The 24008-nt window shown below is 43.6% G+C and overlaps 1 protein-coding gene across 2 annotated transcripts in view; it reads right to left on the reverse strand.

Annotated features, from left to right (window-relative positions):
* Nucleotides 1–2062: 2062 nt before the first annotated feature.
* The window catches only part of KDM4B (lysine demethylase 4B), a 259342-nt gene continuing 237396 nt past the window's right edge, over nucleotides 2063–24008 (reverse strand). For both annotated transcript variants that reach the window (XM_027851028.1, XM_027851029.1), the window contains 5 exons: nucleotides 16478–16663; nucleotides 16216–16380; nucleotides 15328–15447; nucleotides 4047–4139; nucleotides 2063–3528 (listed from right to left, as the gene is read on the reverse strand). In XM_027851028.1, coding sequence (XP_027706829.1) covers nucleotides 3343–3528; nucleotides 4047–4139; nucleotides 15328–15447; nucleotides 16216–16380; nucleotides 16478–16663 — 750 coding nt within the window. In that variant the 3' untranslated portion in view covers nucleotides 2063–3342. The remainder of the gene's footprint in view (nucleotides 3529–4046; nucleotides 4140–15327; nucleotides 15448–16215; nucleotides 16381–16477; nucleotides 16664–24008) is intronic.

The following is a 24008-nucleotide window of genomic DNA, read 5'->3' on the forward strand; positions in this document are numbered from 1 at the left end:
CGTTCTGCTCAGCTCAGGAAAGAGCCAGCAGGCCAACATGGAGCATGTACAAGGGGGAAGAGGAAGCAACGGCACAAGTGAGATGATCCTGTCTGTCTGTCTTCTCCTCATAAATACCACTTCTGTTCTCTGTGTCCTACATGACCTTGGGCAAAGTCTCTTTGAGCACCAGACCAGTGCCCTGCTCGCCCCGCCCCCATCTACAGATGAAGGGCTCCACACCTAGAATGCTGGATGCTGGCTGACAGAGGGAGGAGGCGGCCATGCGTGTATGGAGATCTTGGCTGGGATGCTGGCTTTGCTACTTACTACCTGCCCCACTGAATGAGTCACTGAACCCAGGGGCCTCAGGCTAATGAGACAGTTGGCCTAGAAATCTCTAGGGCTTCTTCCAGGGGTTGATCCTATGGTCCAAGTCATCACTACATGCCTTTAAGTACTGGGTCAATCTTTCCAGCTGAAGACACATTTCCTATACGTCCATGCTGCGTACACTCAGTTGGATGGGCCTTATGCTCTTTGCCAAATTGTCTGTCTCCTTCAGAGAGAAGCACACCACCATTAAAAAGGCGCTATATTATCAGCCCTCACCACCTAAAATACCAAAGGCACGTCTCAGAAATGAAGACATTTCAAAATAACAAGCAGCCTTGAATTTTGTAGCAGGTAAAATATTTAAAATGTATTTTGTTGGGGGAAAAAAAATGTGCGTTCCCCCTGGTACTATGGCTACTGTATATGTTAGCACAAATTATTCCAAACGCCTAAATTTGGAAGGCGTGGGTGTGTGTGTGTGTGTGTGTGTGTGTGTGTGTGTGTGTGTGTGTGTCGAGGGGGACAAGCAGCCTCATCCAGGGGTCAGTCCAACAACAAAGAACAGTTTTCTAAGGGTCCAGAGTATCATTTCAAACAAGCACTCCTTGAATATGGGCCCTGGAGAATATGCAGCTGTTCATTTGACAACATAAACAGTAATTTTGAAAAGGGACTATGAAAGGATCTAGGAAAGGTGCTGTTTCAGCCAGGACTGCTACACCAAGAAGGGGATCCCCCCAAGTCAAGGTCCCCACTGCCCACCCCTCACTCTCTCCTTTCCACAACAAGAGTTCTCTGATGTCAACATTCTTTCACTTTTTTGTTTTGAATAGCACTCTCTCTGCCCTATCAACTGTTAAAACATCTTTAAAAAATACATGCAGATTATCATTCTTGAAATCATTTTCTTGTGAATAGCAGGAAATCACTCGGATCGATGCACAGCCAGATAAAGTGAGGCTTGGCCTCAGCTCTGCTTACTCTTTCTCCAAAATGACATATGAAGTACATTTTCTCTCTTCAATTCAATCCAAGATTAAAAAAAGATGCGGTTTCACTTGAAGTTGAAACCAACAGCTTAAACCCCACCCCGCCCCAATAAAACACCAGGAGGACTGTCATCGTGCAATGGCCTCAGACAGCAAGCGCACACCTTTGTACACAGAGGAACACCAAGGGTCTCCCGTCAATGAGGCAGCAACAACCAAGGGGTGTAATTCCACCTGTAAAGAACTGTCACTTCTCCACTCCCTTCAGAGTGTCCACGGGGCCTGTTCACATACTAGAGCCGAGAACAACAACCTCTGCTTGTGTCTTATCTACAAGGCCGGGAGTCAGTGTAAACATAGGGCTGATCCCTCAAGGAGGGAGTCCCCAGGAAGCCTGAAAACACTGTCACAGCACCCAGGAGCAAATCCCTGACCCAGACCCTGATTGGAACAAGACTCGTCTTTTCCCAAGGCCATGGTCTCTTTCCCTGTCTCTCCTTCCCCAGTTTCAGATTTCTTCTTAGCTCATGGTCACCTGGCTCAGCTGTGGGGTTTGGTGGGAGACATCTTTTGTGGTTTGAAACAAAACCCTCCAAAACTGGTTTCGCTAAGAGTTATTAATGGAGACAAGCAAACACACCTTGGCCACGTGCCCAGCACACCAAAAAAATCAAGGCCTGCCTCCAGTGTACATCACAGGGGGCGACCTAAAGGGTCTTCTTCTGCTTAAACAAAGTCGGTCGCAGCCACAAAGGGGATGGGGGAATTTCTTCTTTAATCAAACACACATATATATCTCTGAGACTTCAGTTATGGAATGATTCTCACAATAGTAAGAAGCAAAAGATCAAGCAAACCAGAAGAGAAAGTATTTATTTTGCCAGGCATGCACAGAGGTGCTGGCCACGCATCCCATCTGCCAGGGGTGTGGAGCAGCAAATGCACCCAGGATCCAAATGCACCCAGGGTCTGTGACTGAGCAGAACCCTCAACCTTCCTCTTCTAAGAGCACAAAGAACAGAAGCCTTTGCGGGGCCTGGAGCCATGGGGAGGAAGCTGCGTGACCTCTCCAGGGGACTACAGAGAAGAGCAGGGCAAAGGTAGCAGGGCCTCCCCTTCTCGACCTTGGTGCCCCTCCACCCCCCAGTACACGCCCAGACCCTGCCTGTGGCCCCACCTGAATGACTGACAAGCCTCAGCATGGCCACTGGGAGAGGGAGCAGAAACACGCAAATGGGCTGCTCATAACATAAACACCCTCAACTTCCAAGACACTCCAGCTAAAACACTCTCCCTGCCCACTCAATATACAAATAATATTTAAAAACAACAACAAAAGAAATTGAATGAGATGTTTTTCTCTCCCTCGTATTCAGTGTTACTCAAATCCCATTTCAGTTTGTGGGGAAAAGAACATTTTTTTTTTTTAAAGCCACAAATCTAGAAAACCAGTTTGGGGATTTTTTTTTTCTTTCCTTCTTTTTCCTTTTTTTCTTATATTTTTTTTTAAACAATAAGTATTTATAGAAAGAACTTCACAAAGGTGATTTATATACAGAAATCACAATTCCAAAGGCTGCTTCAGTAGTCAGTGAAATAGCACCTTTTCAAGATGAGAGCTTTTACATGGTTTAAAAATCTGAGTAGTTTTTGCTTTTGTAACGTAACGTTTAACCCTTCCTAGCCTAAGACAAGAGCCAGGCATCCATGTGCTCCGGGAATACAAGCTCTTCTAAAGCATCCAGGTGACATGCAATCTGAGAGTTACCATCGCTGCCTTTTCCTATTACCATCAGCAGTGTGTTCAGCAGAGTCGAGGTAGCCTGTGGCCAGACAAGTCTCTCAGATGGTCAAAATTAAATGTAGATGAAAGGAATTCACAGCAAGTTATTGCAGGGGGAGGGGGGGGGGGGAGGGGGGGAAGGGGGTCGTCCACTTGTTCCACAGTTGCCTGGGTGCTCTGCTGGGATAAAGGGGTTAGGGTGGGGTTGGGGGGTGGGGAAGGTCACGAGATGTTGGTTCTAAAATTGGGTTTGTACTAAAACATGTGGCTCTGGGCTCCAGGCTGGTATTGTGACTGCAGGAGGCTCTCCATGAAGGCCAGGTAATCAGGATTCTGTCCACAGTCCTCAGAATTTCGGGCATTGCCCACCCTCGGGCGCTTTGCTGCCTTCGCCTCCTCTCCTGAGGATACCTTCTCCTGTGGAGCACCCGTGCTGACAGACTGCAAAAACAGGAAATACGGCTCCGTTAGAGGGGAGGAGCTCAGGGAGAGCTGATGCCTTTAGCCGAGCAGCCAGCCATCTGAGGCATGACCACGGCCTGCTGGCCTTCAACTTAGACAAGTACAGGCTTGAGAGCTTTAGCAATCATCTCACTCCTTCCGTGGCAGCAGCAGGACTCAAACCCTGGTCCTCCTCAATTTCAGTGATCCTTGGCTCAAAATCCTCAGGCAGACCCTTCCCACAAACTTTCCTTTACCTTCTGCTTCCTGCTCAAAGAAAGCCCAAGGACTTTTTCCAACTTAGGGTAACTGGAGCAGCCTGTAGGGTAAAGACATTTCACAATACCCTGAGGATTTATGGCTGATGTTGGAAAAGACTGCATGAAACCTCTTGCCTGTCTTTTCATCTTGTATAACTAGTTACTTGTAAAACTAGAAATTAAGCAAAAAGCTTGGCTTTCCCCAAGTCCCAACAGAGACATTTTTTAAAAAGCAGTCAGTGCCTCTGTGTTACCCACCAGTCTAGATTTGACTCTCTTGGGCAGTTCCTCCTCCAGGGTGTAAATATCACCCCGCTTCACCATCAGCTGGGAACCATCTTCAAACTCCACCTACAATGGAAGCAGAAACAAAAAATTGGATGCTATGAGTCTCTATGCTCCATGAGGGGAGGCACCACATCTTAGCTAACCTTCATATCTCCTCCCAGAGCCCAACACAATGCTGTGTATGTAGCGTGGAGCTAACACTTACTGAATGAGTGAAAGAATGGTTGGTTCCTCAATTAGCCCAGAAACACTTTGGATCTTAGTTTGAATGTCTTGCCTTTAAGCAGAGAGGCCACCCTAGCCCCGGGTCACCCAGCAGAACAGTCCCTGGAGGGTGGCTACAGTCTGACACCTAGGTGAGGGAGCAGTTTATCTTCCCCATCTGGATTCTCAGAGTCTGGACTCCTGGGCTGCAGACAGATTCACTTTTCAGGACAACTCTGGACTGACCTTAATGGAAGCTACAGGGCAGAAGAGGTCCTTCTGGCTACCCTCAACATCTTCCTTTGAACTCATGTCACAGACTGAGTTTGGGAGGGGCTGGGGACAAGGTGACAAAACTCTGGGGTTAAAGCACTGATCACGGAGCCCCGAGTTCTGCTCTCAGTTGCCTGTGTGATCTTCTGAATCTCAGTCTTTCTATCTGTAAGATAACGGGACTGGACTAGCAGGAGCTCTGATGGCCCCTTCTAGCTTTAAATTGTATAAACCTATGACTTCTTATTCCCAACAAACCTTTGAAAAAGGATGACTGCCCCTCTGCCATCCTTACGTAGAGCTAATAAGGTGCTACCCTTTGACAAGTGGCCAGTCTGGGATGGTGCCGAGTTCTAGGACTATTTGATGGTTGTGATGACAGCTGCCAGGAGTCAGAGACGACGTTTGGCACTGAACTCCTTCAGCCCAGAGGGCACATTAGTGTCACTGTCCAGCCTAACGCTGTGTCCTCGGGACAGGGACATGAGAGTACTGCATGGGAAGCCATGCAGTGAGGACTCTGGCAAGTTGGAGCACATTTTCCACAGAAGCTGAAGAAAAAATAGGAAGGAGTGGAGACCCAAATGCATTCAAGGACTGGTTTAAGTAAATGGTTATGTTTAGCTGGAGAAGAGACACCATTCTTGACATAAAGATTTGTAATGGCAAGGCAGAGAGAGGCTTGTCATGGCAGAGGCAGGACTCAAGGTCACAAACACTCCTCCTTATTAGCTCTGCAGAGAGGCAACCAGTTTGGGGATGCTACAGTGACCCCAGGGAACAGGTTCAGAGGATACCTAGGACTCAGCAGTCTAGGTGAGTTCCTACTGATATTTTATAAAAACTGCTTGTCAGCTTGGGAGGACATCCTATCCCATCATACAAGTTTTTGGGGTAACTAGGCAGACGCCATCAAGTCAAAATCAAATACCTGAGCATGTGCTATATGGGAAGTTCTGGGCCAGTTAAAGAAAACAAGCTGTAATTACTAGGAGGCTGTACTGGGATTCCTACCACTGATCTAGAGACTGAAAGTATCTGAACTCGTGTCATGCGGGATCAAACATCACAGGACTAATGATCAGAAGAACAAGGTTCTTATCTCTGCTCTGCTATTGATTAAGGGTGACACTGGGCCAGTAACTTCTCTCTAGACCTTAGTTTTTCCCATTTGTAAGATGATGGGTTTACATCAGATGTTCTGTCAGAGTTAAAAGAGATTTTAGAGACTACAATTTTTAAATAAAATCTAATATTAACATTCAAAAAAACCTTAAAGTTGCCATTTTAAAATGAGGAAAGAAACAAATTTCTCTCCTGTGCTTCTCTCACTAGGTGATCACTCTCAGCTAGTCAGTAACTTCTCCCCTTTAAATGGAACATTTTCATTCAAATTAAACAATTTTAGTTACCAAAATATGTTTTTATTTTAGCAAATGGTGGAATAATCAGTCAGGTGTAAAGACCTGGGGTGTTAAATAGTTTCATGCTCCCAACTGCTTTCTCTGATCACTGATTAGAACATGAATTATGTATCTGGGAATAGAAAAGAGATGCTTGTTTCAAAAATAAAGAGTGGAAAGTAATTCTACCTCAAAGTCATCAGAGTCCTTCAATTTAGGAAGATGAGTTCTTCTAGATATTGCTTAGAGGACAGCGGGTTCTGTGTAACACAATGAACTCATGCTTCATGCATGCTAATGGCAATATGAAAATTATTAAGAATAAAAAGTAACTAGTATATGCCAGGTACTGTGCCAAGTGCTGAGAATACAAAGAAAGGCAAAAACCAAACAGTTCATGCTCTCAAAGAGCTCACAGTCTAGTGGAGAAGACAACATGCAGGTACGTGGCTCAGTGGATAGAGCACCAGGCCTGAAGTCAGGAAGACGAGTCTTCCTGAGTTCAAATCTGGCCTCAGACAAGTTACTAGCTGTGTGACCCAGGGTAAGTCACTTAACCCTGTTGGCCTCAGTTTCCTTATTTGTAAAATGAGCTGGAGAAGAAAATGTCAGAACACTCCAATATCTTTTGAAGAGTCAGGCACAATTGAAATGACTGAATAAAACTGTGCTGTAAGACATGACGTGTGTGGTGAATACAGAGAAGCATGGAAAGAGCTAGATGAATTGATGCAGAGCAAAGAGCCAAGAAAACAACATACACAGTAACTGCGACAATCTAAACGGAAAGAACCACCATAAACCAAAAAGTCAAAAGTCAATGTAATAAAATTATAAAGATCAAGCATGACTTGAATGAAGAGAGATGAAAAGACACTCTCCTCTGGGGAGATGGGGGGGAGGGGTCCCCCACAGATATGATACACGCTTTTGGACTTTGTCAATGTACTGACTGGCTGTGTCGATTTTTTTTCCTCTTTAAAAAACACTATTTGTTATATGGGATGGCTCACTGGGAATGGGAGGGGGAAGGATACTGGGGATGACTAGGAAGATGTGAGAAACAGAAGTAACTAATGTCAGCGACACCAGGGGTGAGTCGGGGTGAATCTGTACAAATTCCTAAGGGTAATGGGTACTATTTACCCTGAAACGAACTCTCCTCGAAGCTTTGCCCATTTGCTCTCCTTCAGGATCTAGCTCAAATGTAACCTTTTCTAGGAAACCTCCCCTCACCCTCCACAGACCTTTGCTCCTTCCCATCCCTCCCCCCACTGCCCTGCAGGAAGTCAGGTCTCCTCCAGTCTTCCAACCCAGAGCCACAGTGCCTTCTGCACCGCACTGGCACGTCCTGCCTGCCTTCCAGTTACCACTACGTATGGACCTGCCCTGCAGTCTCTGTGAGACTGTAAATGTCAAGAGGGGAGGAAGCAAGCACACTTTATTAACCTTTTTGTCTCTCAGAGTACATATCACCTACGTATAGCAAGTACTCAATAAATGTGTGGGTAACTGAACTGTTCCCCCCAAAACACAGGATGGCTCTATGTTCAGTTGTTGGGAGACATAAGCAATTTAGATAAGACCTACTACTTCTCCTCATGGAGCTCCTAACAGGAGATAAAACAGAATCAGAAGTAGCTGTAAGACAAAGTATTATATGACAAGCACACTTGTTAGTATCTGGAGAGTGTATAAGCATGGAAGGACTCACATAGGAAGTAGTTTAGTTGGACTTAAAAGGATGGGTAGGAATCAGCAGGTAAAGTAGGGTAAACAGTACATTCTAGGCCCAGAAAATAAGAAAGAAATGTACAGGGGACATTCTAGGACAGAAAGAAGTCTAGATCAGCTTGAATACATTACAGAAATTATTGGGAAAGAAATCTGAAATATAACAAACATCTAGAAGTACTACTTTCTGAACTGTCACCAAACTATAACGAATCCACTATCAGTGACAAAACAACAAAGGAAGGAAAGAATAACTTAGTGTGGTCTGCTCTAACTTCAGGACCTTTAAAATGATAGCGGCCAAGCGCTGTTTCAACTGTGCATCATTCTGAACGGGGGTGCACGGGCTGGAGGGATTCCTATGGTACCAGGCCACTAAGCAGTCTCCGGGAGTGCCAGCCTACTGCTGTTTCCGCCTCTCCTCGGAATACACTGACCCCAACTGGAATTCATCAATTACACAAGTTTATGTCACTCACTGGCCTCACTCTTAACCAAGGAAAGGTATATCATATGATATAGAATGTCAGAGCTAGAGAGTTCTTAGAGATTATCTAGTCAAAGCCTATTAGTTTAATGACATGAAATGTAGAAAGGGGCAGTAATCTGCCTAAGGTCACACAACTAAGTGACGGCTGGGCTAGAACTCAGGCCATGCCTTCTTGTACTCCCAAGTCAGTGTTCTTCCCATAGTACTATGCATCCTCCAACTATCAAAACTGGTCTGGGCTAGTCATGATACTTCATCTCCTCTCCCCCCACCTACAAAGGCATGAAATCCCTACATTCTCTCCTGGATACCAAAAACACAGGGTTATCATCTGGTAACTCACCGTGGAAAGGTTACTCATGCCAGTTTAATTGCTGAATACTAGGATTCTTAAAATGATAGCGTGAATGAAGCAGCTGACTATGGCCAAACAGAGGGCTGGTAGTATTTCTCTGATGCGTTCCTAAAGTGCCTTACAAAGTCGTACTGGGAGTTTATCACAGAGGACAATTTTGCTTGAATGATATTAAGAGCTGGGAAAGATCTTAGAAGTCATCAAGTCCAAATCCTTCATTGTATAGATGTGGAAACTGGAGCCCAGGGAGGGAAGGGTCACAAAGTGAACCCAGGCCTTCTGACTCCAAATGTAGGCTCCTTCTACTCTACTCAAAGAGGTAAAGGCTATAAACAGTACAAAAAAACCAAAAACAGTACAACCAGGCTTCCCTTGAGCTTTGGTGGAGTACTTATGAGTTATAGCCCACAAATGAGGAACTGTCACCTGGGAGAACTTGTGTATTTAGTACATCTTTAGAGAGGACCTGATGGATGATAAAGTGCTTCCTTCACAATGATATTGGAAAACAAACAGTATCTTATTCCCATACTACGGGCAGGAAACAAAAGCTCTGAGAGGTGCCCTGCCTATGGGTGCAGAGATAACCCTTCTGGCTGCGGCACACTACTCCACACTATTAATTAGTTAATTCCAACTTCTTCCCCATACTGGTTTTTGTCTAGCCCAGATTCTTTGCCATTTTTCCTCTAGAAAGGCCAAGCAAAGTAAATCTCCTCCACAAGTGCACTCAGGGCCAGGAGAGGCTGGGGAAAGGCCAGCTCTGGGTCATCTGAGCTTCCTCAGCGGGTCAGGACCAATGTACATGTGTGTCTTCAGGGCTAGACCCAGCAGGGCCCAAGTCCAACTTAGCCTTTTCTTGTTGAGTGAGCACTTATACCAGGCCTGTAGCTGAAACGCAAATGTGCAGCCCCAAGATTTTGGTGTGATTTTCATTTCCCAGACCTAGTCATGCTCAGAATGGCCCAAAATACATCTGAAGACGTTAACTATTCATTTATTGTCTGGGAAACATTTCTTACCATGAGTTGCTTGGTAGGTAATACATACTATACCCAAACTCCTGACTCACTCACTCAAGAAAAAATAGAAAAGAGTTCCATAAATACAGACTAAACTAGCCTACATTTCTAAGAGGAAGACAAGAAGAGGAAACTTGCTTCCTGGCACCAAATTTTTCAAGGAAAAAAAATTTAAAAGAATACAAAACTAGAAAGGATCAGAGGAGACAGGCACAAGGGTCTCCTCAGCTCAAAACAAAATTTAAAAGTCAGAAAAGTCAGCTAACTTTCTAAGGGCAAATGAAACAAATTGGTGAACCCAAGGACAATGGTGACTCAAATTGTGAGGACTCCAAAATGGCCAGTCCCTACAGCCAGGTGAGAATGGGCTTCCTCTCACTTGTCCTGAATTTGACGGAGGTGACCTGTATGGCTTCTTCCAGTTGTCCAACTCTAGATCCTTTAGCAGTTATTTCTCTAAAGGTCCAGCAGAAGACCCACTTTAGGAATGAAGGATTTTTAAAGTTGAAAGGGTCACAGACCACACAACCCGACTCCTTCTCCTTAATTTTACAGGTAATGGTTTAATCTTCTGTCACTTCACTGTGCATATGCACACACAGAGACACACCCACCACACCCACACCCCCGCCCCACACAAGAAGAAAAAAAAATTAAGTAAAATTAAGTGTATACAGACTATTCGAATACCTGTAATCCGCAACCTCTAAAAGAAATGGAAGGAGGTAAATTCCTGGGAAAGTCTCTTTCCTAAAAGTATCTCCCAAAGATAACACCAACTAGAAATTCAGTTGCTTAACAAGATCTTCTTTTAAAATGCAAATAGATCTTGGGCCCACTAAACCCATCAGCCATTCACACTTTAGTGCCTGTGAATTGGTTTAATCTGACTGCTTTCCTCTTAACATCTGGCGGATTGCTGACATTGAGGCAATGGGAGTTTTGATTAAAGGTAAGGGTGTGGGGGGGGTGTGGGTGACAGGGTGAGAGGGTGAGAGAGAGAGAGAGAGAGAGAGAAATTAGAAGTCCCACTCCAATCCAATGGTAAGGACTTGACTCTGAGTTCTACCAGGAAGGGGAATAAAAAAATTTCCTAAGTACGTGCACCCAAACTACGTACCAAAAAAAAAGTACCTTCAATATAGGAAGAATAGTAATGACATCTAGAAATTCATAGGAACTGGTATAAAATCCAAAGCTTCAGATATCTCCATATAAATACATTAAGTATGAATAATAAGCTTGATAAACTAGAGATCTCACAGGTATCGCTGAGATTTGGTGAGATGAGACTCATTACTAGAATATGACCCTGGAAAGGTATAATCTTATTTAAAATAACAGCACAGGCAAAAGGGAAGATAGGGTAGCAAAAAAAAAAAAAAAAAAAAAGATAGGAATCAACAAACATTTTATTAAGAGCCTACTATGTGTCAGGCACTCTTCTAGGAGTTGGGGTTACAAAGGCCAAAGTGAAAACAGTCCCTGGCCCCAAGAAGTTTACAGTCTAGGCCAGGGGAGACAACATTTACATATACAAATATATGTATATTTACATATACAAATACAAAATAGATACCTGGTGATTCAGCGACTTGGAAAATGCTTCATGTGCAAGTTCGGACCAGGAATGGAGAACAGCCAGGGCAGAGGCAGGCAGAGGCGGCACGTGAGAGGCTAGAAAGAAAGCTAGTTTGGCTGGACTACTGTGTGCACACAGTAAGACTGGAAAGGTAGGGTGGAATCACCCTACGAAGGCATTAAAGGCTAAACCAAGGATACCTGACCTTCTGAGTCAATATGGAACCATTAATAACTACTCTTTCTGGATCTAATCATTCATTCAATTCTCAATCCATTTAATGAGAGCCACCATATATGTTGCTTACATCTTCCCATTTTGTTTACAAGAATAGAATAAGAAACTGTCAAATGCTTTGCTTAAATTTAGATAAACTGTATCTATAACACTCCTCTGATCAACCAACCAGCTAACCTTATGAAAAAAGATAGGAAGTTTGGCTGTCATGATCTCTTCTTAATGAAGCCATTATTTTGTGATCACTGTTCCTTTTTCTAGACCTTTGTCAGCCACCTCTTACCAAGATTCAAATTCAAGGCCTGTAACTTGCAGGTTTCATTCTCTTATCTTTTTGGGAAACTGAGGCAGCATTTGCTCCTTACCCAATTCTGCAACACCTCTTCCCATTCTCCAGTCTTTCAAAGACCTTTGACAGTGGCTCAACAGTCTTATACTTCAGTTGATTTTTTTGTGTTTCTAAGTATATAGTTCTCCTGGGCTTGGAGAATAATAATCACTGAGTACAGTAACTTGGATACTTTTACTAGTTGCCCATTCTGTTGGTTATCAGATTTCTCAGAGTCATTTGTCATGTCCCTTCCAGTCTAAAGACTATTTCCTTGGTAGAGAAAAGAGAAACAAAAGAAGAGATGAGCAGTTCTAACTTTTCTCCATGATCCTTTATTATCCCATTCACCCTGAGTAGCAGTTCTTTCTCTTAACAAAACTGGAAGCTGTGTAAACATACTGATCAAGGCTGGCTCTGAATAAAAGATAAGAAAATGCACCGCCCTCTCCCATCTTTGCAGAGGTGGGGGACTATGGGCATGGAACATTACATACATTGCCAGACTCGGTTGATGTTTTGCTTGGTTTTGATTAAATGCATCTGCCTTCTCTTTGTGTCCTCAGTTTTACTGTAGCAAATCTCTCACGCCCCTCACAAGGACAATCCCTACAAAACTTTAAGCCACAGCATCTTTCCTCTCCTCTCTTTCAGCCCCTGGAGATCTGCTCCCCCAAAATCTAGGACGCGCTTCAGGCTACGCCCAACTCTCCTCTCTTAATCTATGTCAAGTTCTACGGTGTAGCGGTCACTTCCTCACAGAGTCGCCATCAGCGCCCTCCCACAGCAGCCACTTCCTCCACAAGAGCTTTATTTTCCCTTGTTGGTTTTTCCATCTTTCAAAGAAAGAGACTGCTGGCTGCTCTGATTTGGCAAAGAGAGAGCTCTGTCAGATGTCTGATCATTTGCATTACCCGTTACCACTGCATCATGTTGCTGCAACAGGTTTGTAAATGGTTTCCTAAGCTTCTCATCGATGTCCTCTTTCTGACCAGCCTGCAGCACAGGCTGCAGCATTGCACCTATTCACCCAGATGCCTTCCACCACGCTTCTTCCTCAACTCCCCCAACTGTGTGGATTTACAGTGCTACTTTAACATAGCTGCCAGCATTATTTTCCTAAGGGGTAAATCTAACCGTGTCACACTTCTGGGCAATAAACCCCAGTAGGTCCTATTGTCTCCAAGATCAAATAGAAATACCCTTGGTTTAGCATTTAAGGCCCTGACCGCCTGATCCCAACCTACCTTTCTAGCCTAAGTGCATACACATAGTAGTCCAGCCAAACTAGCTTTCTTGTGGTTCCTCATACGTGGCACTCCATACCCCACCTCTCTCTGCCTTTGCCTTGGCTGTCCTCCATGCCTTTTCCGAATTACCCAAATTGACAGGTATCAATTTTGTACATATTTGTATATGTATATGTCATCTGCCTTGGCTAGAGTGTAAACTTCTTGGGGGCAGGGCCTGTTTTCACTTTGGCCTTTGTATCCCCAGTAACTAGAACATGTACCTTGGCTTGGTCAGCTCACATATAAAATATCGGGTTCACTTTGGAGTAACATGTTTTAGGAGGGATATTAAAAAACTAGAAAATGTCCAGAGAGAAAACCTAACTCACAGACACACGGAATTTCTGAGTTAGAACAAAATGCGGTGGTCATCCTCATAGTCCCTGCTCATCCCCAAAGAATTCCTTCTATAGTGCCCCAGATAAAGCATAATCCACTTACCACTCGAGGCAGCTAACCCCACTTTGGGAGAGCTCCTCCTCATCCTGAGCCTTGATAGGCCTCTCCACAACTTCTGGTTCTGACCTCTGGGGCCAAGAAGACCCAGTCTCTTCCACATGACAGCCTTTCAAATATTTAAACAAAGTCACTATGCTTCTCCCTGTTTTCTCATTCAACAAGATAAAATGCCCCCAGACCCTTCAACTGAGCCTCAAATGGCATGAAATCAAGGTCCTCCACCAACCTGGGGTTGCTGGGATTTAGAGACAGGAAGATAATCAACTGAGGAGGCATAACAGAGAGCTACTCTGGCACACAACTGGGGAGAGCTTTCAGTAGTCACAGGGCATTGACCACACCTGAATATGGGAGAGAGGAAAGAAGGGTAATTGGGAGTCTAACTAAATGATCACACACAACCTCAATAGAAAGGTCCTTAGAGAGTGAGACCCACTTCACTTTACAGATGAGGTACAGCGACTTGCCCGTGGGAGAAAAAAGACTAGAACCCAGGTTCTCTGACTCCAAGTCCTCCTACTTGGAGGTTTTTTTTAAAGGCCACATGCTCAATTTGATGACCAAAATAAAACTGGGTAATTTTAAAATTGTGAAATGTTAACAAAATCAGTGCTACTCTCCGAGTTGTCACCTACTACAAATTTTAAATGCCCAAAGAGATGCCAACCCTGACAATCCTTGCTTGGAGAATACAAATTAACAAACTAAAAACATAACTACAATAGCAAATACATTATTAGAATAACTACACAGAACATTCAAACCAAATGCAAATTATATGGGACAGTGTGCTATTTGGAGTTGTTCCTACCCAAGCTCCTTTTCGTCAGCACAGCGCTATGTGAGCATCATCATCATCATATTAGAATAAGCAGACCATCCCATTCTATAGATGCTTCTGTCTCCAGTGGCTCCTAAGTTCTTTGCACTCAGCCCAGGCAAAAAAGAAAAGAATCAAGAAGTAGAGCTATCCGTGTCAGGGCTGGCTGGCCCAGCCCTAAGGGAGGAACAAGAATTTGCCCAAGGATCTCATTAATCAGAAAGAACAAAGAAACTGCTTGCTTCTCAGTTAGGGAATAGGATTTTCCTCATTGCGTCCTGTCGTGAATTTAGATCTTTCATAGCACAAGATATGCTTTTCATCAGAGCACCAATATGATGCCAGCACCCCAGGAGCATTCCACCCCCAAGCCTCCTTTTCAGACTCATTTCAAAGGGCTGTACATTTTGCCTTTAAGAGCACCGAGGACCCTCAGGCTGCAGTGAATCCACAGAGGTGCTACATACAGGGCAATGCAGACCTAGAAGGTGAGCAAAGAGAATAAGATGGCTACTCTTTGCTCCTCACTGCAGTATCTCAAGGCTGGGTGATTTTACTGGTGCAGGCCCCTCCTGACCACCAGTGCAGATCACAAACCATCCAGACCCTGCTAGGCAGTGTGGGTGAGCAGTGGTGTCAAAAAAGAAAAAAAATCATCCAGGGACCAGTTTTGTGGTGATGAGCTTTTCTGGACTCAGCCAATCCTTAGATGAGACACACACTGACTGTCACTACCTAAGATTTGTCAGCTGGGTGGAAGCTGCCAGAGCGTGTGTTCTGTGGCCATCACTTTGGAAAGCCCAGCGTTCAGCTCCGTGCTGTGATGGGGCAAAGGAAGAGGATTTTAGTGAAGGATTCATTCTTGACAGCTGAAAAGCAATCCCTTAGTCATTATCCTCCATTATCAATGAATTTTCTTAATACCACAGAAACAGACTGTCTTCTCTCTCTTTCTCTGTCTACTCTATCCCCTCCCGCCCCCACAAATCAACCAAGGTGTTAGAGAGAGGTAAACAAGACTGTGATAGACACAGGAGTTTCTTCCTTCTTACCTGATAAATGTGACTGATCACAGCTGAAATGAACTTGGCTTTATAGATATTTCCATCAGTCCACCGGAGCTGAACAAACTCCCCTTCAGGAGGGGGTCCCAGTTGGATACAATCTCTGCTCTGTTGACAGAACAATACAGTTTAAAAGGCAATGCAAACATATCCCTAAAGTGGAAAGCCACACGTAAACAAGTCTTTGCCTACTGCTATCCATTTGTGCCCAAGATTTAATGCTACCCAACTTTTACAACTGTGGCCAAGAATGATTCTGGTGATAACGATAAACTACCATTTTCTAAAAAGAATAGCTTCATTTGAGGTAAGCAGTATTTATCTTTTTATCTCTCCCAATGCCTAGCCCAAGAATTTTTGTAAATTAGGCACTAAGTAAACGCTTATTTGCTGAAAGAATTAAATATATATATATATATATATGTTACAAATTGAGGAGTTAATTTAATCAGTAAAAGGGAATGCTATCATCCCCTCAAACTCACAAGCCTGACAGGTCAGAGAATCAGGAATTGTGATACTTGAGTGGCAAGCTCGACACAGTGAAAAGAGTTCTTGCCCTTGGCCAGCTACTGTCTGTAGAATGGTCCTTTTTTATATCTTGTGTAATTACTGAATATTGTCATGCTTGAATTTTGTGTAAAACAAAGGAATAGTTTGAAGGTGCAGAAATGTGGATGTCTCAAGGTAAAGAAGAGGTCACAGCACAATGCTCCTGAAGGCAACATGGGAAGAGACACATGGCGCCAGTCTTCACTTTCCCAACTACCAGCAAGTTTCTTGGCTTATTAACGGCAGTCTCTTTCATCAAGGGATGAGGTAACATTTCCCTCCTCCTCTCCCACAAGCCCACCAAAACATCTCAAGGCTGCTCACAATAATGCTCTCTGGGTACAAGTTGTCACTGTAGGAACCATCATCAAAGTTCACTTCATAGAATGTCTGTGTAGTTGTGCCAATTACTTTGCACCGATAATAGAGGCCATTGCGGTTCTTTGTGATGACCGTCTGGCCCAGTGATACTTCCCTTAGAAACTGGACCTAGAAAAAATAGAGAAAAGTCACTATCTAAACAACCCAAATGGGCACTGATAAAGATTGAGAAAAAATGAAAGTTTTTATACCAAGAAGCACTTACACCTTGGCTGCCTGTTTTATGCTTAAAGCAAGTGATAGACACAACGTAGGGCCAATCATCAGGTTCCATTAGGACCCCAGCTGCGTGGGCACAGGTTACATGAAAAGAAGTAGAGCAATGTTCATAGGAACATTGGATACAAGCTCCAGATATCTTCTTCATCCGCTTTCGACAGTAAACACATTTCTGAAGTGACACAGACAGAGAAATCTGGTTTTTGTACGGGAAAACATGCTCATTAATTGGTCAACTAAAAACTTTTTACCCAAACACAAAATTCCAGGCATTTTCTCTGGCTGTCCTCATGCCTGGAATGTTCTTCCACCTTATCTCTCCCTTTTAGCTTCCCCGGCATCCCTCAAGTCCCAACTAAAATTCTACTTGAAGCCTTTCCTGATCTCCCTCCTTAATTCTAGTACCTGCCCTCTGGGGGGAAGGGAGGAGAAGAAGTAGGAAGGGAATAAGTACTTAATAAGTGTCTACTTTGTGCCAGGAATTGTGCTAAGCACTTTAGCTCATTTGATCCTCATAGCAACCCCAGGAGGTAGGTGTTACTATGACCCCCATTTTACAGTTGAAGAAACTGAGGCAGACAGAGTTAGTTAAGTTGACCTGCCCAAGGTCACACAGCTATTAAGTATATGAGGCTGAATTTGACCTCAGGTCCTTCCTTGCCTCCAGGGACACTCAGAGATCATTCTAGCTTAACCACATAATTTTCTAGTAGAGAAAAATAATGTACAGAGAGAAACCACTTGCTCGAGGCCAAACGGGGTCAGTAGCAGAGCTGCTTCTAGGACATCTTGAACAGGATATCTCACACTCACCACATCCAAAACACTACTCAGTCATTCCCCCAAACCTTCCCTTCTTCTGAATGGTCCCTTTTACTGCTGAGGGCACCACGGTCTCCCCCCACACCCTCGGCTTGCATCCTCAGTGCCGTCCTTGAATCCTGACATAAGCACTATGCTGCCCAATCTGGTACCTTCTGCTTTCTCAAAATCTCCTGAATCTGTCTCCTTCTCTCCACCCACACAGCTGCAAGTCTGCTGCAAGCTCCGTATCACCTCATGCCTGCCCTATTGTAATAACTTCTTTTTTTATTTTTTATTTTTGCAATCACTTCTAATTGATCTCCCTGCCTCAAGTCTCTCAACCCTCCAATCCATTCTCTACTCAACTGCCAAATAATTTTCTAAAATCTAAGTCTAACCATGTCACCCCTTGTCCCCCTTTATGGAACAAATGCCAGTGACTCCCTGCTACCTCTGTGATCAAATATAAAATCCTCTCCCTATCTTTCTAGGATTCTTATATTTTACAGCCTTTGTGGTTCAGTTGTCTCAGTTGTGCCCGACTCTCTACGACCCCATTTGGGGTTTTCTTTGCAGAGGTACTGGAGTGGCGTTTGCCATTTCCTCTGCAGCTCATTTTACAGATGAGGACACTGAGGTAAACAAAGTTAAGTGACTTGCCAAGAGTCATACAGCTAGTAAGTGTCTGAGGCCAGATCTGAACTCAGGAAGAGAAGGCCAGGCACTCTATCTACTACACTGCCTATCACTACCCACTACATAATCTATAATGAAGCGACACTGGCCTTGGTGCCCTTCACATCCCACACTCCATCCTGCCTCTGTGCCTTTTCTCTGGCTGTCCTCCATGGCTGGGATACTGTCCTTTCTCATCTCTGTTTCTTGGTTTCAATGGCTTCCTTCAAGACTCAGCTCAAATCCCACCTTCTCTAAGAAGCCTTTCCCAGCTCCCCCCTTGCTGCTAGTGCCTTCACTCAGAGAGAGCCTTTCCTTTCCACTGTAGATGCCTAGTGTGTATGACCTGTGCATGTTGTCTCCACCTTTAGACTGTGAGCTACTTGAAGGCAGGGACTGCATTTTTGTCTTTCCTTGTATCCTCAGTGCTTAGCATGGCTAAGCTAATGGCATAAGCTAATTGACTGAGCCTAGGTCTTCTGACAAAATCCAAGGCTTGGCTACATCCCTTCCAAGGAAGTGCCTCAGACCACACTGTTGTCTCAGTTCTGGTCTTCCCTTTGGAGGCTTTTGTCACGCTTCAAAGGAATTGTTCTGATTTTCTTTCCACAGAAAACTATTTTTGCATAACTGCCTTAAAAAAAAAGCCTCATAAAATACAGCTCCCTGATGATGAAGGGCTTTATCCTTGCTGAACCACACAGCATCACCCATATCTGAAACCAGACACCTCGCTGCACATGTGTACCTTACCCCAGTATACGTGGCCAACGAGCACTCTAGGGGAACTAGGGTATGTTACACCCCACCCCACTGCTGTACAGGGATACTGTGGTAATCCTGGGAATTGGCCAGCTTTAGAACTAGCCAGACCCCTTTATGTTATCTAAATATCATTCCTAGTATTTAATAACTGGCTCCTTTATCACTCAGGAAACTGTGTTCAAATACTAGATAAGTACTATAGCTAAGGGCTCAGCAGGAACATAGCCTCACACTGGAATCAATAGTGATGAGATCTCATTACTAAACTGTCAATAGAAAATTCTCTCACCAACAGGGACAGCGCTGATATACAACATGCTCAATATTCCTTCGTGAGGGAGTATTGACCTTCAAGTCCTGAGGACTCTGATTTTCCTCGCTGTGAGAGCCACCACCAACACAGAATGATTGAAGATACTGAACAGGACTCAAGTCACAACCAGACTCCTCCACAAAATGGAGGACATGGAAAACAAGAGTGACCGGTTCTACACATTTCATTGAAACAAATCACTAATAAGCAGGCTAGTTATAGCCTGAAGAGACACACCCTTATAACATCCAGAAAAGGAAATCAAGAGTCTAAGAAAGTTGTGAAGGGAAAAAAAGTAACTATCCAAAGATACTTTGTAGGGATGAGGGCCAAACCTAGCTATCCATGCTCATGAAAGAAAATCCTTAGAGCAGATGCATAGTGAAAAATCAGATCAGAGCACAGAGTGAAGAATGGGCTGTCTTCAGTATGAGGAACACTACAATTCATTTACTCCACTGAGGAATGACAGCTAATTATTCTGAACTTCCACATCATAAATAATTTACACTCAGGCCCATAATACACCATTAATCAGGAGCCACGCAAAGACCATTTCTTACAACAGTGCATGACTGGCTGGGTTAAGAGAGCCTTGCACCATAAGAAGCAGCATGGGCTCAATGCAGATGACATACTGATGGATCATTCAGATACTCTGGGCTTCTTCAAAGACACTACTCCCTGAATCTCCTCTATTCATGCCCGCTGAGTCAGATCCAGGTTTGAAGGCTCCTCAGGAAAGAATATCAGCCCTCAAAAGAACAATGTGAGGAAAGAGTTTCAGAGCAGAGGACCACACCTCTACAATGCGGCTAACAAGTTATGGTTTCAGTATTTTAGCAGCAGATATTTTTGCCCATTCATTCTTGTTCAGGATTAGGAATTATCTTAGAGATCTAGTAATATCTTCAAATGAATTAGGCTTGATGTTAAAGAAAAACTTTCCAATGAAGCCATCTGAAAGTGAAAAGGGCTACCTTGGGTTTGGGTGGTAGCAACCTCCTTTCAGGAGACGTTTGAGACCAAGGTCTGGATTACCAACTCTCAGGGATGTGGTGGAGGAGATTCCCATTCATTTATGGACTCAACTGGAAAATTTCTGAGGTCCCTTCCGTCTCCAGATGCTATGATCTATGACCTGCCTAGTGGTCCATAAGACCACTTTTGGGGGATACAGAAACTGAATTCAAGTGGCTACCCACATATGTAGCTATGTGGTGAATAATATGTGAAGAAAGGGCTGCAGGTTTAGATGGAAAACTGAACCATGATGCACAGGGCTGGGTTTCAATTCAATGCTTACTGATGCAGACCTACAGTGACTCCTAGCGGACATCATGCTATTAGTGTGCTCTCCCAAACCGTAACAAAACATCTGTGCATGAAGAATGATATAAAGCACAGAGCAGTGTGAAAGAACAGGCAGGTTTACCTACTGGTGTGCAGGACAGGTGATCTAATTTAATCAATAAACATTCCTAGTAGCAGAGTATAGAATAATAACTTCCTTTCTATCAAGAACCAGGCCCAAAGTCCTCTCAGACTTTACACATAATATATCCCAAGAACAGATAAATGGAGCACTCTTCTTGTGTGCTTCTCATACCTAACAGTTCTTCACAGAAATCTCAAATGAGATGTCTCATGTCTCAAATAAAGAAATCCCACACACTATCTATAAACATTCACCCTAGAGCAGAAGCTATGACCAGCCATGAACTGCCCAATCGAATCAGACCACTGACCTATAAAGTAAGCAGTAGCTAGCCTCTTCTTGTTCCTCAACTTGGCTAAGACGGGTCAGATCTGAAGGTTCTGTGTCCATGTGGTTAAGCCTTCGGATGTGGGCTCTTTTAAACCACTATGGGAGCTGGTAATCTAATAGGCAGCCTGAGAAGGTGCTTTGATCAGGTCTAAGCTGAGAAGGACTAAATTTTTCTTTCCTACATGGGATCCTGGTATATGTAAATGCAAATCACATTCCCGTGAAGTCATCTTTCTTAGCCACAGACACATAATCAGACCAAGAAGGTTGGGCCTGGAATGAGCAATGGGAGGAGATACTGGGCAGGTACAATGGTGTTAGGCTGCTAGTGGGCAGACCTGCAGGAGTTAAGTGCTTTCCTTGTGAGGCCCCATTAAGCAGTACAAGTGAGCCTTGTGTAAAAGGATTTTTAATTCATCGTTACAAGCGCTGGTAATGAAGAGGATGCATGCTGGAAATGTCAGATGATCCATAAGGAGCCTGTGCGAGAGGATTTATCACTCGCATGTCGCAGTGCTCCATCACTCTACCTGAATAATGAATGCTTTTTACATCCACATTTGTATATAAAACCCATTTGCACAACAGAGGAATAACTCTGGAAACCAACACAGCCTCTTCGTAATCACCCATCCAATGCCTGGCTGGGCTTGGCTCTGGTGGCTGAATGCTTAATGAATCTCTTTCCCCTTCCCAAACACTACCTCACCCACATGTATCCCTCCAACACAGACCAGCAACTGACCTGGGCCCAACCACCAGTTTGATGTTCCAGTGCATTGTGCACCCCTAAAAGCACAGGGAGTTCTTCCTCCGTACCCCACCCATGCAGCAGTCTCCTCTTTGGTGGCAGCTGCCAGGTATCTCACTGGTGCAGAGGACCATGAGAGCATCCTGAGAAGCCTGATCACCATGCAGGAGATACTGCCCCCAAGTGGACACATGAGAGTCTGAATGCTAAATCCTCAACCCCAAAAGACAGAGTTGCCTTCACATTTACCTCTGGTTAAAACTCACATGAAAGATGAGGCAGCTGGACTAAACTATTTCTCGAGAAACTATTACCATCACAGAATAAATGGCCAAAAGAATAAACTGAGTCAGTAATGCAAGCCTCTATTTAACTATAGCAAACCTAACTCTGGTGTATGAATTCATTTTATTCAATCCCTAAAAGAAGGCTGCTTACAAAGGTTGAGGACCGCAAAGCGTCCATCTATACACATTAAGTGTGACTCTAACATCTATTTTTAAACAAATTTATCAGAATCACTACATATAAATGCAAATGGCATGCATCCTACAACATATGAGAACATCTCTCTTTCTAGGCTTATTAGACATTATTTATTCTATATTCCAGACAAACCAGCCTATCTCCTGTTCCTCACATGACCTCCTGTTTCTCTTTTCCATGTCTTTGCACAGGCTGCTACCATACACCTAGCATGCATTCCCCCTTCACTTCCAACTCTTAAGTCCCCTTCTCAGCTGGGACCTTTCCCAAATCCTCCAACTCTAAGCGCCTTTCCTAGAAAATTACCTTGTATTGACAAATATATATTTTATATATACTTATATGTGTATGTGTTGTTTCCCACAATAGAATATAAATTCCTTGAGAGGAAGGACCAATAACATTTTTGTCTTTGTATCACTGGTGCCTCGCATAATGCCTGACACACGGTAGAACTGTTGGGTTCTGACCCCAGAAAAGAACTGAGAAAATGCACCACCCCTCCCACTTTGCAGAGGTGAGGGACTTTTGGTTATAGAATGGGATTATACTGTTAGACAAGGCTGAGGTGTTGGTTTGGTTCGTTGAATTGCCTTTTTTTTTTAACACTTCTTTTAAAATCCTTATTATAAGAGATGGAAAGGTGTATATCTGGAAGTAAAGGTAACATAAATACAAAAGATATCAATAAAAACAAGATTGTAATTTTAAAATATTGCAAAGATTGCAACGCTTCTCTGATCGCAGAAAATGTTATAGGAGCCTCTTTGGAAATTGCCTCCAGAGCCTATGGCATGTTTTTCTTTATAGCCTCACTGGTGGCAAATATTTTGGGAGAAGATTTGTTTTTTTTTTTATTCTGACCATACATGGTGCATAAGTGAGTGGTTGAATTAACCAAAATTTTAGAAAAGACATCTTCAAAATACTTTAAGCAATGGCTACACCACTGGGAAAACGGTATGGTTTCTCAAAAGGACAACTCTGAAGGACAATGCTCATTTGGTAGTGTAAGTTTTAGTCTGTGTAAAAAAACAAAAAAACAAAAAGGCTCAATCATACATGTGGAAAAAGTATCAGAGAGTAAACCTTTTGTCAGCTTCCTCATTTTACCTAACTACAAAGATAATAACTCTCACATACACAGCACTCTATAGCTTATACCATACATTCCTCACCACAGGCATGAAGTAGGTGGCACAAGCATTTTTATAACCATTTTGTAGATGAAGAAATGGAGACTCAGAGCTATGAAATGCTTTGCCCTGGTCATGTTTAGAATTTAGGCTAGGTCCCAGCCCAGCAATGCTTTCCCTAAAAGAATATGTATGTATGTATGTATGTATGTATGTATGTGTGTGTGTGTGTGAGAGAGAGGCATCTCTGGGTGTCATGAAATTCCTTTAGTTAACCAAAGTCTTTTCTTGTTCCACCTTTCCCTATGCTTTAGGACCTCTTCTTTGTCCTCACAGCGGTCTCAGGCCCTCCACCCCTCTGTTCTTTCCCAGGCCATCACCTTTCTTTAGCTACCTTCTCCTCCATTCCCTCTCTCCCTCTCTCAAGCTTCTGGCCAACCAGTTCACCTCTACACTAGCCTCTACTCAAACCTCAGCCTTTGATTATTGCCACTATCTGTTTTCTATGCTTCTATTCATGTACTGATAAAAGTAGCTGAAGAAAAATCACAAACCATGTTGTGTACATGACAAATTTATGTCATACAGGCAAGCCTCTTACTACTCCCTGCTTTGCCATCCCACTGAACAAAGTGGCTGTTTCCAAACTTTTTCATCATTTCCTCCTATGGCATCCCCTCCCCTACCACATCAGACTCATACTTCACTGAAAAAAATGGAGGCCATTTGCCAAGAGTTCTCACTTCTCACATCAGTCAGAAATCTACCTTTTCCCATTATCTCCTCCCCTCTTTTACCTATGTAACACATGGCGAACCC

The sequence above is a fragment of the Vombatus ursinus genome, unplaced genomic scaffold, assembly GCF_900497805.2.
Source record: "Vombatus ursinus unplaced genomic scaffold, bare-nosed wombat genome assembly UNPS02009173.1, whole genome shotgun sequence".
Classification (NCBI taxonomy): Eukaryota; Metazoa; Chordata; class Mammalia; order Diprotodontia; family Vombatidae; genus Vombatus; species Vombatus ursinus.